The sequence below is a fragment of the Cherax quadricarinatus genome, chromosome 54 (assembly GCF_038502225.1).
Source record: "Cherax quadricarinatus isolate ZL_2023a chromosome 54, ASM3850222v1, whole genome shotgun sequence".
Taxonomy (NCBI): domain Eukaryota; kingdom Metazoa; phylum Arthropoda; class Malacostraca; order Decapoda; family Parastacidae; genus Cherax; species Cherax quadricarinatus.
Window position 1 is genome coordinate 12624078 of NC_091345.1, and position 18641 is coordinate 12642718.

Here is an 18641-nt window from a genome sequence, read left to right on the forward strand (position 1 = left end):
TAGTCGCTGCTCTTCCTGATTAAAAAAATAACTGGAGAAATTCACAAGTAATTTGCAGACAAGAAATGGAAACCAGACGAGGTTTATATTGATCTTAATCAGAGTAATCTGACTGTTATTTCTTTCACTGAGACTTTCAGGTATGTTTTTTTCTATTTTTTTGGCCGTCTTAAATCAAAAAAGGGCGAAATTGGCCCATTTCTTTTCTGTAGAATGAAAGAAATCAAAAGTTATGTCCACCTTTCTCATGTTAACTATGCTCTTTCCTGTCGTGTTAGAGACCACAACCATCCTTTAATCTGGTTTTATAATAATGTTCTCTCTCTCGCTTCTAGGTTTCAGAAATGCTATCTTGTTCAGTCAGGTCTTATACAGGACATTTATAGCAGAAATTTCTGTCCCGGTTTCCGTAGACGCCTAACCTTCTTAGACCTTGATTAATAACTCGAATTTCCACATCACGAGGATCTTGACCTGACCTTAGATCTCTCCTTCCTTTCCAGTGACCTGACCTTTCTTAAGCCTCTTTTCATGCTTTCCTTTCTTACTAAAGCATCGCCTTGTTCTCATTTTCAATCTACGGCTTATAAATAAATAAATAAATAAATAAATAAGAGGGTAACAAGGGAGAAGTTGAAAGAAAAAGAAGACAAGATAGATATGTATCAAGATCAGTTTTTTTTTAATAGAGAAAGTCTCTATGTACGGAAGAGAGAGAGAGAGAGAGAGAGAGAGAGAGAGAGAGAGATAGGAAGGGAGGGACGTGAAGGAAATAGTTGGATTCCATTGCATCTGATACATGGGAAGATCATGCAAGGTGGGGGGGGGGGGTGACGCAACACTACGTGCTACCATTCCCACCTCCGCTCACGAATACCTTCACAAACACACGCTACCTGGAAGGCATTCACTGACAGACAACCACAGTGGAGCACTTCAAGAGGTGCTCGCCAGTAGGCTCCTGAAACGTTAATGTTGACACCGTTACACCGCCACCAGGAAGTTTCTGAATTTCCAGACCTGTCAAGACACATCTAGTACAGTACCTGGACCTCGAACATTATCCTCATCCTTCTGTCTCCTTGGACCCGGACCGGTTCTTTAATCAGAAAACTCACTTGATAATCCATTTTATCCTATCTACCACTCGAGAGGTTTTGTCTGTAAATCTTCAAACACTCGGAGTCTGTCACTGTGTATTACCTATCCGTCAGCGATACCACCTTCAGCGACTCCAGACGGGGTTGCCAGAAGCCTCGGGTCGTCCCATGATAGGAAGTGAGAAGCTTCAAGCCGTCTCATCACAAGAAGCAAGAAGTTTCGACCCGTTATAATTCGATCACAAGAAGAAAGAAGCTTATGCCGTCTTAGTCTCAACACAAGAAGCAAGAAGCTAATTCCCCTTTTAATCCCATCATAAACAGACCAAACTTCGAATCATCATAGTTACATTACAAGCAGAAAGGCCATTACAAGCAGCAAGACCATTACAAGCAGCAAGACCATTACAAGCAGCAAGACCATTACAAGCAGCAAGACCATTACAAGCAGCAAGACCATTACAAGCAGCAAGACCATTACAAGCAGCAACACCATTCACGCCATCATTGTTCCACCACATAAAGTAACAACAAGTCTCACTTCAGCCACCATAATGGGTAATAAGGTAAACAAAGAAGTCACGATGGGTCTTATACAAGAGAAAGTCACTTCATGTTATTGTATTAAACAATATGATCTCAACCAGTCTCATAAATCACTTCAAAATAACCAGAAATAGTTACTAATAAAGGGCCACAAGAGACAGCTGGGATAGGCACCATGTTTTTTTATTAAAAAAAAAAACTCTAGACTAAAATTAACATAAACTTAGAATATATATATATATATATATATATATATATATATATATATATATATATATATATATATATATATATATATATATATATATATATATATATATATATATATATATATATATATATATATATACATACATATATACATATGTATGTATAGTTTTCATAAATTAATATTTACAATTGCATGCAGATGTGGCGAGGATCAATGATGTTGTTGCTGCTGTTTGCTGGTGAGTGAAATGTCTGTTTACATATGTAGTGATTTTTTTTAAACTTAATTTAGATTTATACATTATTTTTATATTCATTGGCAGGCGTTAAACCCGCATGAATCATACATTGCTTTGGGAATGAGAAGTAGTCAGGGTTGATTTAAAGAAGGGGAGGTTAGCTCTGATTCCTTAGATCAAAAGCACTTCACCAACATTAAGGGACATCCCCTGAAGGACAATTTTTACAGAGTTAATTTTTTACAGAGTCCTTATTTAGAGCGTTTTTATTTACAGAGTTCCTATTTACAGTTCCTATTTAAAGAGTTCCTATTTAAAGAGTTCCTGTTTACAGAGTTCCTATTTAAAGAGTTCCTGTTTACAGAGTTCCTATTTACAGAGTTGATATTTTCAGAGTTCATATTTACAGTGTTCCTATTTACAGAGTTCCTATTTACAGTATTCACGCAATACACAGAGTTCATTGTTACTCCATAAGAGGTGTTATCCTACCTCAGGTACCATTGTCTACACTTCACCATCCTCCTCACTGTAAAACTAGTTAAATTGCAAACAAGATGTGAGAGATATAATCAAAATATTGACTGTAAAAATATTTTGTGTCGAGGAAATGAGAGATTGTGTGTGTGTGTGTGTGTGTGTGTGTGTGTGTGTGTGTGTGTGTGTGTGTGTGTGTGTGTGTGTGTGTGTGTGTGTGTGTGTGTGTGTGTGTGTGTGTGTGTGTGTGTGTGTGTGTGTGTGTGTCTAGGGTGTAAACAAAACAATGTAGGATGAGAGTTCACTACAGAGTGTAAGACTTGACTATAGAGTGCAAACATTGACTATAGAGTGCAAACATTGACTATAGAGTGCAAACATTGACGATAGAGTGCAAACATTGACTATAGAGTGCAAACATTGACTATAGAGTGCAAACATTGACTATAGAGTGCAAACATTGACTATAGAGTGCAAACATTGACTATAGAGTGCAAACATTGACTATAGAGTGCAAACATTGACGATAGAGTGCAAACATTGACTATAGAGTGCAAACATTGACTATAGAGTGCAAACATTGACGATAGAGTGCAAACATTGACTATAGAGTGCAAACATTGACTATAGAGTGCAAACATTGACTATAGAGTGCAAACATTGACTATAGAGTGCAAACATTGACTATAAGGTATAGTATGTCTAGTATGCACCTGACTTGTTTACGTTTAAGAGAACTTCCAACTAGTTACAGTAAGTATCGCTTGTGAAAGATCATATATAATAATATAATGTAAAATAATATAACATAACATAATATAATATAATATACAAGTTCATACGTTCATAATTGTTTCAACACTGTTGCAGGGATTTCCTGGGTGAATGGAGAGAGGGAAGATCGGTTAAATATTCCCCCTGCGTAAGTAGATGATAAGACATAGCTACACAACCTCTAACATTGCACCAGAGACAAAACACAGTGTAGTTTGGAAATATAAATGTTTATATTCTCGTCACACAACAATGAGTGAAGGATTAAGTGAGTGTAATGATTAATTTATGTGTATGAACGAAGGAAAGATACCTAAAGGATAGACAGAGCATATATAGGTCCTTTATGTAGAAGAAACAGCTGTGTACTATTTCCAACAGAGTTACTAACTTGTTAATACCTTGGTCAGGTTCTTCGAGGAGAGGGCAGTGACAGTGTCCTTCTCCCTGGAGAAGAGCGAAGTGTTTGTTGGAGACCCAGTGAAAGCCAACCTGGAGGCAAGTATCTCATTATTGTGAATGTAAGACTCAGAGAGAGAAGGTCCTGCCCATGTAATAGTAACGTCAGTCCTGCTGGAGAGATACCCGTCAAGCTGTCGTAGCTACCGAATTATTAGGAACGTGTTGGACGGTATCTTCCTATCTCAGACAGATAGATTTGGTTGTTTAAAGTGTGAAATCAGTCCTATGTGATAGGACAGGACGAGGAAATGTAGCTAAATTTATTTCCTGCCATAAAACTATCACACAGAGTAGGTTATTTGCATAATGATTTTGTTCTCGCTACTTTGAACAGTAGAGCCTCACACTGCGGGTATAACTGGTAGACTGTGAGGGTAGGCTGTAAAGTAGGCTGTGAGGTAGGCTGTGACATAGGTTGTTAAAGTAGACTGTGAGGCAAGCTGTGGAGGTAGGTTGTGAGTAGGCTTGGACGTAGGCTGTGAAGGTAGGCTGTGAAGGTAGACAGTGGAGCCAGGCTGTGAGAGGAGGCTGTGAGAGGAGACCGTGAGGTAGGCTGTGAGGATAGGCTGTGAGATAGGCTGTGAGTGTAGGCTTGTGACGGTTGATTAATATGTAATGTTATCTTATGCTTATCTTTATTTATTATTTATTATTTTCGTTTACATTTCATTCAGAAAATTTATTTTGTCTAAAAACACAAACTTTAAAAATCAAACTTAAGCTTAAACTTAAAATTTTCAAGGTCAATCATGAAAAAGAATTCTATAACTGTCCCAAACTTGACTCACTATCCCAAGTTCAATCTCAAGTCTAACAAACCTAAGTTATGCCCGAGTGTGAGCTACCGTAGTAAACTTGAATCAAACTGTGTTGATCACGTCTCAGATATCAAGTTCCAGTCGGAAGTCTAAGTTATATTTAAAACTTAAGTTAGATTTTGAGATTTAGACCAGAGAATTCGGTCATGTCCTTAATGATACGACTGAATGTTAGCTCAGTGGAAGAACATTTGGTTTGACAAAGGTGAGAACCTGAGTTCGATTACTGGTTTGGGCGAGAAGTATGAGCGAGTTTCCTTATAGGCATTGTCCCTGTTCACCTATCGAAAAATCCAAAATCTTGTTATAATTCATGTAGTTTTGGTATCCTTTAAAAATAAAATTGAAGCGGGTGCGCAGTCCCTGGTCCCATTATGTGTTTCTGACTACCGCCAACATGCTTCATAATTCATCTAAAGTTAGTGTTGTGACACAGGTCCAGAAGGCCGGCTCCAAGAAAGATACCTCTTGGAAAATTGACTTCGGTGACAAATCGCATGAGTACACAGGCAACTTCAAGGGTGTGTATAGGTTATTGCAGTAACAGTAATAGATGTAACAAAACCAGTTATTATAATTGCAATAGTAGTAATAATAATAGCACTGGTATCATAAATTTCATTAGTATTAACGACAGTTATCATTACTACCTCTCTTTCTCTCTCTCTCTATAATGCTAACAGCCTTCACTGTTGTCTCTCACTGTTGCTACTCTCAGACGGCTGGGCAGTCACTCAGCGTCACAGGTACGACAACCCGGGTGTCTATGTGGTGGAGGTGCGGGTGATGGGTCTAGGCAAGCCCTTCCACTACCAGAGATCCGTCAGTGTCATCAAGAAACCCTCGACCGGCGGCGGCGGATATACTGGCGGATCCACAGGTGGATCTACAGGCGGATCCACAGGCGGATCCACAGGCGGATCCAAAGGCGGATCAAAGGATAACAAAAGTAAGTTCTGGAACTGTAGCGCAGTGGAGCGTTCGTGAGGTCAAGGTAGCAAGAGATTTCGTGAGTGAATCTTTGAAAGAAGGCTTTGAAATGAAGCTTCTCGGTATTTCTTTCTTGTTACTCTCATGGGGAAGCGCTAAGTTCGTAGGAGTCACGTAGCACCTGGGGAATGGGAGATAATCAATTTTAACCCATGGATATTTTATCCAGTCTCTTATCCTGGATAAATGATCCAAGTATCATAATGCTAAAGTCACTTTTTAATATATAATATAATTTTTTAATCTCTGATAATCAGAGCAATCCGGTTATTTCTGTATGAACTCACATAATTTTATTGTTGTGTTTTTGTGTATCCCCGTGTGGGTTACTCACTGCTGGTAAAGGCTCGATCCTCCGTCCATTATGGGAGTGTGTGAGTTCATGACTGATCTTTCTGATGAATTCACAGTCTTACGTCTGTTTGTTGAGCATGCTGATTAGCACTTGTGTTTTGAGTAATAGCGGCTCGATTCTCCGTTCGCTAATCTTCCTTTCCTATCTCCAACACAGACGAGAATGACAGAAGAAACCGTCAAGGCTATTACATAGGTCTGCTGGTGCTGGCTTCTCTGCTGTTTGTCTTGTGTGTGGTGATAGCTTGCTTCATCCATGCTATCACCAGAGCCATGCGCAGGGCCTCCATCAGCTAAGTATGTGCCGAGATCCTTGAGCGCATAGCGGGGGGCAGACTCGATCCTCCGTCCAATAATAGCTGTCCTGAACTCTAACGTGAGAGTCTCCAGTTAACACATGATACGTTGATGTTATGTGATATATATATATATATATATATATATATATATATATATATATATATATATATATATATATATATATATATATATATATATATATATATATATGTCGTGCCGAATAGGCAGAATTTGCAATCTTGGCTTAAATAGCAATGCTCATCTTGCCATATAGGACAGGTGAAAATTTGTGTATGCAATAATTTCGCCAAAATCATTCTGAACCTAACTAAAAAAATATATTTCACTGTGTTTGTTTTGTATTAAATTAATGTAAACAAATCTAAAATATATTTAGTTGGGTTAGGCTAAATAAATTGTTCTTGTTATAATAAGGTTAGGTAAGTTTTCTAAGATTCTTTTGGTGCAAAATTAAATTTTTTTACATTAACATTAATGAAAAAAATATGTCTTTAAACGTATAAGAGAAAATTTTACAAAGGGCTTAATTTTAAATAAGTTCTTGCTAATTGACCAGTTTTACATATTCGGCACGATATATATATATATATATATATATATATATATATATATATATATATATATATATATATATATATATATATATATATATATATATATATATATATATATATATATATATATATATATATATATATATATATATATATATATATATATATATAAATTGGCTTAATCCTGCCCACCTTATTTTAAAACAGGCTAAACCTATATATTATATCTGCAGCCTATATCAGTATATTATACACGATCATGTGAGATATGAATGATGTGTACGTGTAAGAGGTCATCATTATTCAGTTATAGTCAACAATGCTGTTTTTCCTCTTGTTACAAACATGAGTACTGGCATGTTTAAGCTAGACAATTTTATTCTGTGATTCAGCTAAAAGATTACTTTATCAGTAGTGCTATTATATACAAGACTGATGTTCCTGGATCGAGTCTCAGCCAGTCACAGTACTGATCTTTACTGAAACTCATGATGACATTTCGGTTCGACTTGGACCATTATCTGGTCCATTATCTGGACCGAAGCATCGTCATAAATTTGTCTGGCCTATGTGCGGGATATTTGTGTATTGTTCCAGTGACGGTGTTCTGTTCCAGTGACGGTGTTCTGTTCCAGTGACGGTGTTCTGTTCCAGTGACGGTGTTCTGACTCTTGTTCTTCCTTTATTGTCTTACTAGACAAGTGTTAATTTTCTTTATTTAAAAATATGAAGATAATTACTATAAAGCTTTTTAATTATCTCGTTAATATACGAATGTTGTATGACAATGTTTGTGTTGTATGATGATGCTTGTGTTGCGTGAGTGTTGCATGGCGATGTTTGTGTTGCGTGAGTGTTGCATGGCGATGTTTGTGTTGCGTGAGTGTTGCATGACGATGTTTGTGTTGCGTGAGTGTTGCATGGCGATGTTTGTGTTGCGTGAGTGTTGCATGGCGATGTTTGTGTTGCGCGAGTGTTGCATGACGATGTTTGTGTTGCGTGAGTGTTGCATGGCGGTGTTTGTGTTGCGCGAGTGTTGCATGACGATGTTTGTGTTGTGCGAGTGTTGCATGACGATGTTTGTGTTGTGCGAGTGTTGCATGACGATGTTTGTGTTGTGCGAGTGTTGCATGACGATGTTTGTGTTGTGTGAGTGTTGCATGACGATGTTTGTGTTGCATGAGTGTTGCATGGCGATGTTTGTGTTGTGCGAGTGTTGCATGACGATGTTTGTGTTGTGCGAGTGTTGCATGACGATGTTTGTGTTGCGTGAGTGTTGCATGGCGATGTTTGTGTTGCGTGAGTGTTGCATGGCGATGTTTGTGTTGCGTGAGTGTTGCACGACGATGTTTGTGTTGCGTGAGTGTTGCATGGCGATGTTTGTGTTGCGTGAGTGCTGCATGGCGATGTTTGTGTTGTGCGAGTGTTGCATGGCGATGTTTGTGTTGCGTGAGTGTTGTATATGACGATGTTTGTGTTGTGCGAGTGCTGCATGATGGTGTTTGTGTTGCGTGAGTGTTGCATGACGATGTTTGTGTTGTGCGAGTGCTGCATGACGATGTTTGTGTTGCGTGAGTGTTGCATGACGATGTTTGTGTTGTGCGAGTGCTGCATGACGATGTTTGTGTTGTGCGAGTGCTGCATGACGATGTTTGTGTTGTGCGAGTGTTGCATTTCGATGTTTGTTGCGTGAGTGTTGCATGGCGATGTTTGTGTTGTGTGAGTGTTGCATGGCGATGTTTGTGTTGCGCGAGTGTTGCATGGCGATGTTTGTGTTGTGCGAGTGTTGCATGACGATGTTTGTGTTGTGCGAGTGTTGCATGACGATGTTTGTGTTGTGCGAGTGTTGCATGACGATGTTTGTGTTCCGTGAGTGTTGCATGACGATGTTTGTGTTCCGTGAGAGTTGCATGGCGATGTTTGTGTTGTGCGAGTGTTGCATGACGATGTTTGTGTTGTGCGAGTGTTGCATGACGATGTTTGTGTTGTGCGAGTGTTGCATGACGATGTTTGTGTTCCGTGAGTGTTGCATGACGATGTTTGTGTTGCGTGAGTGTTGCATGACGATGTTTGTGTTGCGTGAGTGTTGCATGACGATGTTTGTGTTGCGTGAGTGTTGCATGGCGATGTTTGTGTTGTGCGAGTGTTGCGTGAGTGTTGCATGACGATGATGTTTGTGTTGCGTGAGTGTTGCATGACGATGTTTGTGTTGCGTGAGTGTTGCATGACGATGTTTGTGTTGCGTGAGTGTTGCATGGCGATGTTTGTGTTGTGCGAGTGTTGCATGACGATGTTTGTGTTGTGCGAGTGTTGCATGACGATGTTTGTGTTGCGTGAGTGTTGCATGGCGATGTTTGTGTTGCGTGAGTGTTGCATGGCGATGTTTGTGTTGCGTGAGTGTTGCATGACGATGTTTGTGTTGCGTGAGTGTTGCATGGCGATGTTTGTGTTGCGTGAGTGCTGCATGGCGATGTTTGTGTTGTGCGAGTGTTGCATGACGATGTTTGTGTTGCGTGAGTGTTGTATATGACGATGTTTGTGTTGTGCGAGTGCTGCATGATGGTGTTTGTGTTGCGTGAGTGTTGCATGACGATGTTTGTGTTGTGCGAGTGCTGCATGACGATGTTTGTGTTGTGCGAGTGTTGCATTTCGATGTTTGTGTTGCGTGAGTGTTGCATGGCGATGTTTGTGTTGCGTGAGTGTTGCATGGCGATGTTTGTGTTTCGTGAGTGTTGCATGACGATGTTTGTGTTGCGTGAGTGTTGCATGGCGATGTTTGTGTTGCGTGAGTGTTGCATGACGATGTTTGTGTTGCGTGAGTGTTGCATGGCGATGTTTGTGTTGCGTGAGTGTTGCATGACGATGTTTGTGTTGCGTGAGTGTTGCATGACGATGTTTGTGTTGCGTGAGTGTTGCATGACGATGTTTGTGTTGTGTGAGTGTTGCATGGCGATGTTTGTGTTGCGTGAGTGTTGTATATGACGATGTTTGTGTTGTATGATGATGCTTGTGTTGCGTGAGTGTTGCATGGCGACGTTTGTGTTGCGTAAGTGTTGTATTAAGCTGTGTGTTGTACATGGCTCCCTGTGGTCTCAAGTCATAGTTGCTATCTAGCTCTGGGTCCATGTCTTGTGTTACTTCAGATTCCAGCACGAGGGATACATAAATATCTGCAACACATCTAACATCCGCAGCGACAGCAACTGCAGCACATCTAACATCCGCGAATTCAACATCTGTGTTGCCTTTTCTCTAACAAGACACACCTGTGTTTTGTCACGCATTTTACGATAATTCAGTTATTGCCTTATCCTTAATTACCATCATTATCTCATTACATTTATTTTATTAATCAATGCTAACTTAATATATATTACAGTGTATATAATAATAATAATAATAATAATAATAATAATAATAATAATAATAATAATAATAATAATAATAATAATAATAATAAAATTACTACCACTACTACTACTACTGATAATAATAATAATAATAATAATAATAATAATAATAATAATAATAATAATAATCGTCAGCGTTACCACCTGGATCATTATAATCATTGTACGTAGGGTCTATTGTATAACTGTACGTAGGTTCTATTATACAATAAGATAACTCAAGTGTATTTCATTTTTATTTTATGCTGCGTGAATAAATCTCCAAAATTATGATTTTTTTTTCATAATTCCCTGTCTCCAAATACTGTGAATTTCTTCCAATAAACTTTTGAAAATAAATTAGTTTAATAGAATCCCCTCATAAAATCTGGACATGCAAAGGAATGCTCAAAATCTGGATTAGCAGGAGGTTATTGAAGCAGCATTCTGATTGGCAGGGGGTGTTGTTAGCAAAATTTTGATTGGTATGAAACTGTTTGGATAAAATCCTGATTGGCACATTAGTAAAAGCAAAACCTGATTGCCAGAATACTGAAGTAAAAACCTGCTGGGCAGAAAACTAAAACCCTGATGGGCAGGACATTCATGAAAGAGAAACCTGGTTGGCAGGTCACTGAAATTAAAACCAGATAGGTAAAATAATGAAAAAAAAAATCTTGACCGGCATAAAATTGAGACAAAAATTTGATTGGATTTCTTTTTATCAAATTATGGAAATTAAAATTATGGAAATTATGGAAATTAAATAAACTGATTGATACGTAGACACAGGAGGGAAGAGACAGGGAGGGAGAGACAAGAAGAGCGTCTGTGGTGCCTACAAGAGGGAGAGATGTTTATAATAGTATATGTGGTGGATATGGTCTCTAAACATGATAAACAATAACATTTTTAGTGTCAGCAGTGTGAACACTCCCTTGTGTTTTGAAACTTACGTTTGTCAGGAAGGGAGGTGCCCTTTTTCAATAAGTTATATAGAAGGCAAGAGCTGAGTAGGAGATAAACATTAGAAGTATCCATCTAGAAATTGGATACCCGGGGAGCAGCATCGAATCCCAATGTTGGAGGTCTGGAGTTTCAGGAGAGGGGTTCACGTTTTTGTTTACCTTCACGAGTGATCACATAACAATCCTATGTCGTTGTACTGAGTTTCGCCAAAACGTCGTTTTCCACCGACATTTTTTCCAGGAGAGGAATGAGCCACAATGCTACGAAGTATATCAATTTGACGAGGTGCAAGTTTAATATCCAGAGGACGAAGCGTATTAAACTTTTGCAAATATTGATAGAAGGAAGGCAAAATACAGGAGCCTCCTGACACAACTGGAGTTACGAGAAAAGAAAGTTCTTTTACCTGGAGTCTACCTGGAGGGCATTCCAGGGATCAACGCCCCCGTAGCCCGGCCCATGACCAGGCCTCTCGGTGGATCAGGGCCTGATCAACCAGGTTGTTATTGCTGGCTGCACATAGTCCAACGTACGAACCACAGCCAAGGTGATCTGGAACCGACTTTAAGTATCTGTTCAGCTCCCTCTTGAAAGCAGCCAGGGGCCTATTGGTAATTCCCCTTATGCATGGTGGGAGGCTGTTGAACAGACTTGGGTCCCGGACACTTACGGTGTTTTTTCTTAGTGTACCAATGGCGACCCTAATTTTCATTGGGGGTATTTTGCACCGCCTGTCCAGTCAATTACTTTCGTAAAAGTAAGAGAATTTATTAGACTGGGAGGACAGTCAAAACGAGGAAGATCTGTATGACCCATGTGGGCTTAGCGATTAGTTTTGATAATAATAATAATAATAATAATAATAATAATAATAATAATAATAATAATAATAATAATAACAATAAAGAACTGCAAAGAAATTCCCGAGTCGAGAAATTGCGGATCACTTCTCTAATATATATATATATATATATATATATATATATATATATATATATATATATATATATATATATATATATATATATATATATATATATATATATATATATATATATATATATATATATATGCAACAGGTGAGATCAAAGAGGTTTAATGGTGTTGATGGATATCCCATTCGCGTGAAGAGAAGAGAAATGGGGACAGTTTTATCTCTCTCTGAGGACACTGACCTCTGTTGCAAGAGTATTCTAATTCGTTCTATGTTTCAAGGGACTGAATAACGTGGGAATTGATGAGGAGGTGAAGGAACTGATTAATACACGATTGAGGGGAAGTAAATCTGATTGAACAATGAGACATGGAAGAGGAGGTAAAAAAAAAACACTGGATAACGTGGGATGAAGGAAGAAAACTGAAATACAGTGAATATATGTGCAGGGAAAAAAATGGCTAACGGTGAGAGTAAAATAGGAGGAAAAATGAATGTTAGGAATGCAGAGGAAACGGAATTGCATAATAAGAGATGGAAGAGGGGGGAAAGGAATTGAAAATTGGAAGTAGAGGAGTAAGAGGAGGAGGAGGAAAAGGAGGAAGATAAGGAGGAGGAGAAGGAGGAAAAGTAATTGAATAATAGAAGGTGGAAAAGAACGACAAGAAATGAAATATAGGATATAGAAGAAAATGGCAAGTAATTGAAGAGTGTTGTGTCAGTGATGAGTGAAAGATACACTCTCATCATTGATGTGCAACTGAACTCTAATGAGTGTGTCCACTTGGACTCAAACTTGCACTCCGTAGTTCCTCAGTGAATACCTAAGATGTTGTGGCATTCTGGTAAAGACCTCTGCTTTTTTAGTTATTACAGTATGTATGTGTGTGAGTGTGTGTGTGTGTGTGTGTGTGTGTATGTGTGTGTATGTGTGTGTGCCGGAGTACATTTCTCAATACATATTGTATATACATACATAAACACAAACAGTGCCTGAGATAGAAGGGGAACGCAAAGCGGAAGGGGGAGGGGGAAGGAAAAGGAGGAGGGTAATAGTGTTAATTAACGTAGGAGGGGAGATAAAGAGACGTTGGGGATAAGGGGAGGAGGATGAGGGGGAGGGGGATCTCAGGATGGGGGAAGATAAGCGTGGTTGGAACGAGGGAATCAGTCGGCAGTTCTTGTCGGCCGGAGTGAGGCAAGTACCAACTGGTTGCTTCCTCGTCACCACCAGTACCACACATATACGCAGGCACAGAGACACGCCCCTCTCCTCCAAGACTCCTGCTGCCTCTTTGGACTATTGGTCTAAAATAGGAAGCCTGTTGATCAGGGAACGTCGTCCACTTAGTCAGAGAGTGCCGTCCCCTTGCTCAGAGAGGGGAAACAACGAACTACTCTCCCCATCACCTCAACGAACACCCACAAGTTCCTCCGGTTCTTTCCTCACACCAAACCAAAAGAAGAAAAACCGACCAAAAATCAGCCAGTACAGACCATTCCTATAAAAAAAACACACAATCACCAAACAGGAAAACAGGAAAGCCCAGAAAGCATTAGAAAACAGGAAAATGCAACACCACGACTGAAGGAAGATCTCAGTGACAATGTCAGTGAGGAACTGAGAGAAAAATACAAACAAGTGACGCTAAACATTAAGAAAAAAAAGTGTAAGCAAAATTGTTGACACTCGTTATCGTCATGATTATCAATCAGGTAATTAATATATTCATCCAGTTAAGGACTTTGTAGTCATTAAGTGTACTTCTGCAATTAAGAATACTTACGCAGTTAACTACTCTAAAGCAATTAAGTATACTTATGGAGTATACATCTAGGTATACCCCTGGTAAATACTGTAGTGTTCTCATGCATAAGTAATTACGTATATTCATTAATTAATTATTATAAAGTAATTAAAAATAATCAAACGCTTATTAAATCTGCAGTAATTAGGCATATTACGGAAAGTAATTTCTCTAAAGTTGTTATCTTAGGCAAGGAAGCACTCAAAGGCAATTAATTACGTAAAAGTAATTAATGCACTGAAGCAATTATGTAAATGAAGGTGATTAAGTATACTGTAGTAATGAGAGAAATTAAGATAATTAAGGTAATTCAGATAAGGAAAATAATTAATATATATATATATATATATATATATATATATATATATATATATATATATATATATATATATATATATATATATATATATATATATATATATATATATATATATATATATATATATATATATATATATATATATATATATATATATATATATATATATATATATATATATATATATATATATATATATATATATAGACAGCTAGATACGTATATAATACGCGGTTCTCCTACATTAATTAGCTTATTGTATGATGTACGTATTTTATTTTGCTACGGTTTCATTGTATTCTCGTGGCTTGTTTACAGGTGTCGCTGCTGCTGCTGCTGCTGCTGCTGCTCACAGGTGAGTCACCTGCTGTTTGCACTGATTAAACTTACGTTCAAACAACATGCCGAGCACATGTTGCAGAAATATGAGTGAGGTGCAGACAGTGTTTGTGGAGAGAGAGACAGAGAAAGAGAGAGATAGTACGTGTGTACTCACCTAACTGTAATCACTTAGTTGTTGTTGCAGGGGTCGATTCACAGCTCCTGGCCCCGGCCTCTTCACTGGTCGCTACTAGGTCCCTCTTCCTGCTCCATGAGCTTTATCATACCTCTTCTTAAAGCTATGTATGGATCTTGCCTCCACTACATCACTTCCCAGACTATTCCACTTCATGACAACTCTGTGACTAAAGAAATACTTCCTAACATCCATGTGATTCATCTGAGTCTTCAACTTCCAACTGTGTTCCCTTGTTCCTGTGTCCCATCTCTGGAACATCCTGTCTCTGTCCACCTTGTCGATCCCTCTCAGTATTTTCTATGTCGTTGTCATATTCCCCCTATCTATCCTGTCGTGTGTGTGTGTGTGTGTGTGTGTGTGTGTGTGTGTGTGTGTGTGTGTGTGTGTGTGTGTGTGTGTGTGTGTGTGTGTGTGTGTGTGTGTGTGTGTGTGTTATCAATACATTATACAGCCTTTATATTTTCTATACGCCGTAACAATAATTCCGCAATAGTAATTATATTGTAAATTATCCGATTAATAAAAAAATTCTACTCAAAATATAATGCGGATTTTTTTTTCAGTTGTGTGTCTGGCAGCGGGGACGACGCCCCAGGCTGTGGCGTCATCGGCAGTACAGACGCCACAGTCTGTGGTGTCGTCGGCAGCACAGACACCACATTCTGTGGCTTCTCGAGCAGACTTTAAGCCAAAAGCTGAGCCCACAGGTTCACAGAAGCTCACAGACATCTCCCAGAGCAACAAAGTTCAAGAAAAAGTCGAAGGCACCAGTGGATCCCCAGTGAACACCAATGGAACCCCAGGGAACAGCAGTGGAACACCAGGAAACATCAGTAGAACCCCAGAGAACAACAATGGAACACCAGGAAACATCAGTAGAACCCCAGGGAACAGCAGTGGAACCCCAGGGAACAGCAGTGGAACCCCAGGGAACAGCAGTGCAACCTCAGGGAACAGCAATGGAACCCAAGGAAACACCAGTAGAACCCCAGGGGAAAGCAGTGCAACCCATAGGAACAGTAGTGGAACACCAGGGAACAGTAGTGGAACCCCAGGGAACAGCAGTAGAACCCCAGTGAACAGCAGTGGGACCCCAGGGAACACCACTGGAACCCCGGGGAACACCAGTGGAACCCCAGGGAACACCAGTAGAACCCCAGGAAACATCAATGGAACCCCAGGAAACACCAGTGTAACCCCGGTAAACACAAGTGGAGTCCCAGAAAACACCAGTGGAGCCCAGGGGAACATAAGTGGAACCCCAGGGAACAGCAGTGGAACCCCAGGAATCATAAATGAAACCCAAGGGAACACCAGTGGAACCCCAGGAAATATCAGTGGAACAACACGGAACACCGGTGGAACCCCAGGGAATACCAGTGGAATCTTAGGAAACACCAGTGGTACCCTAGGAAATACTAGTGGAACCCCAGGAAACACCCTAGGGAAAACCAGAGGAAGCTCCGGACTAACCCCAGAGAACACCAGTGGGGCACAAAAAAACACAAGTGGAGCCCCGAGAAGCACAAGTGGAGCTCCAGGGAACCCCAGTGGAACCCCAGGGAACATCAATGAAACCCCTGGAAACACCGGTGGAACCCCATTAAACACAAATGGAACCCCAGGGAAAAGCAGTGTAACTCCAGGAAACACCAGCGGAACCCCAGGGAACACTAATGGAACCCCAGGAAACACCAGTGGAACCCCAGAAAACACCACTAGAACCCCAGGGAACACCAGTAGAATCCCAGGGAACACCAGTGGAACCCCAGGAAACGCCACTAATAACTCGGGAAACAGAGAAATCACAAGTGAGGCCTCAAAAAACAGAGGAAACCTCAGTGAAGCCTCGAGAAACAGAGAAAGCACAAGCAAGGTGCCTGGAGGTAACACTGACGGGGTAAATCCTCCTCCAGCAGGTGGAGGCGCAGGCGAGCGACAGACTCGAAATGGAGGAGGAGGAAGAGAAGGAGGAGGAAGAACCAGGTCTTCTACGAGACGCAGGGGCAGCAACAGTGGTGCCCCTGCAACCACTACAACACCTAAACCAACAATCACCACCACAAAGCCACCTACAGCAGTGACTACAACGCCAAAACCACCTACAACTACCACTACAAAATCGTCGGCAACCACCACTACGACACAAAAACCCACAACCACCACTACGACACAAAAACCCACAACCACCACTACGACACAAAAACCCACAACCACCACTACGACACAAAAACCCACAACCACCACTACGACACAAAAACCCACAACCACCACTACGACACAAAAACCCACAACCACCACTACAACACCAACTGCAGCTACGTCTGCAACATCAAAGGCTGAAATTACTACTACAACCTCAAAACTTACAACTACCACAACGCCAAGACCAGCTACAACCACCGCTACTCCAAAACCCACAACCACAACAACAAAACCAACTCCAACTACCTCTACAAAACCTACTACAACAAAAGCCCTTGCACCCACCACTACGAGACCTGCAACAAAACCAACATCAACAACAACTACCACCACCACCACTGCAACACCCACCACTACAACTACCACCACTACAACACCCACTACAACTACCACTACTACAACATCGACTTCATCCACAATATCTCACGTTAAATATAGGGACAACTTGGATCCACCAGCTGTGACAGTGCCAGCTGGCTCCGTTGACCTTCCAGCTGTGGCAGTGCCAGCTGGCTCCGTTGACCTCCCAGCTGTGGCAGTACCAGCTGGCTCCGTTGACCTGCCGGCTGTGGCAGTGCCTGTAGGCAATATTGACCTACACGAAGCAGGCACAGTGCCAAATGATGACGCACTGGTGCCCTTGATATTGAAGAATGCGTGAGTATTAATTAATTTTTTGAATAATTGCTGCTGCTACTACTACTACTATTACTACTACTACTACTAATAATAATAATAAATACTATTATTACTACTGCTGCTACTACTACTACTATTACTACTACTAATAATAATAATAATAATAAATACTATTATTACTACTACTACTACTACTACTACTACTACTAGTAGTAGTAGTAGTAATAGTAGTAGTAGTAGTAGTAGTAATAATAATAATAATAATAATAATAATAATATTAATAATAATTATTACAAAAATAATAATTTTTATCTCTATGTGAGGCTCCTGATCAGAGGATTTTTGAGCTGTCCTCCCCTTCCTTGGATGAAACACGCTTACCTTTGATTTACTCCCCCTCCCTCAAGGCGCTGTATGACATCCCTTACAGATTTAGCGCTTCCTCCCTATGAATATTATCATTTAACTTGCATAGGCAGACGGATACAACCGTACGTCAACACCGTGCAGCAGTTGTATGACATTTGTTTACATCTTGCATTTCCATGTTGCTCACCCTACGATGGTACCTGGCTACTGTATGATGTTATCTATGTGGGTACAGGGAAAAATACATTGGTTTTTGTGTCATCTAATGAAAGATATTAGTCGACATTTGTTGCACAACGTACGATATTTATCGAGAGGTGAACGTTCGCCCCGTGTCACAACGTACGATACTTGTCGAGATACGTACGTCACTTTATTGCACGATGTACGATAAGCGTTGTTATACCTTATGTTGATTGAGAAGATTATTATAATTATTTTGATTCTTACTGCTACAACAACAACAACAACAATAATAATAATAATAATAATAATAATAATAATAATAATAATAATAATAATAATTATTATTATTATTATTATTATTATTATTATTGTTATTATTATTATTATTATTATTATTATTATTATTTATTTATTTATTTCTCAACTGACTTATTTTAACGTACTTAGAGACACAATT

The 18641-nt window shown here is 39.7% G+C and overlaps 1 protein-coding gene across 1 annotated transcript; it reads left to right on the top strand.

The window, feature by feature from the left end:
• Window positions 1-896: 896 nt before the first annotated feature.
• Window positions 897-10190, top strand: LOC128699080 (uncharacterized). Its single transcript, XM_053791599.2, has 8 exons — window positions 897-1666; window positions 2056-2095; window positions 3443-3494; window positions 3757-3844; window positions 5063-5147; window positions 5345-5575; window positions 6128-6346; window positions 9989-10190. Exons 1-7 carry the CDS (start codon window positions 1655-1657, stop codon window positions 6265-6267), a joined length of 648 nt encoding a protein of 215 aa, XP_053647574.2. The 5' UTR covers window positions 897-1654; the 3' UTR covers window positions 6268-6346; window positions 9989-10190.
• Window positions 10191-18641: the final 8451 nt, after the last annotated feature.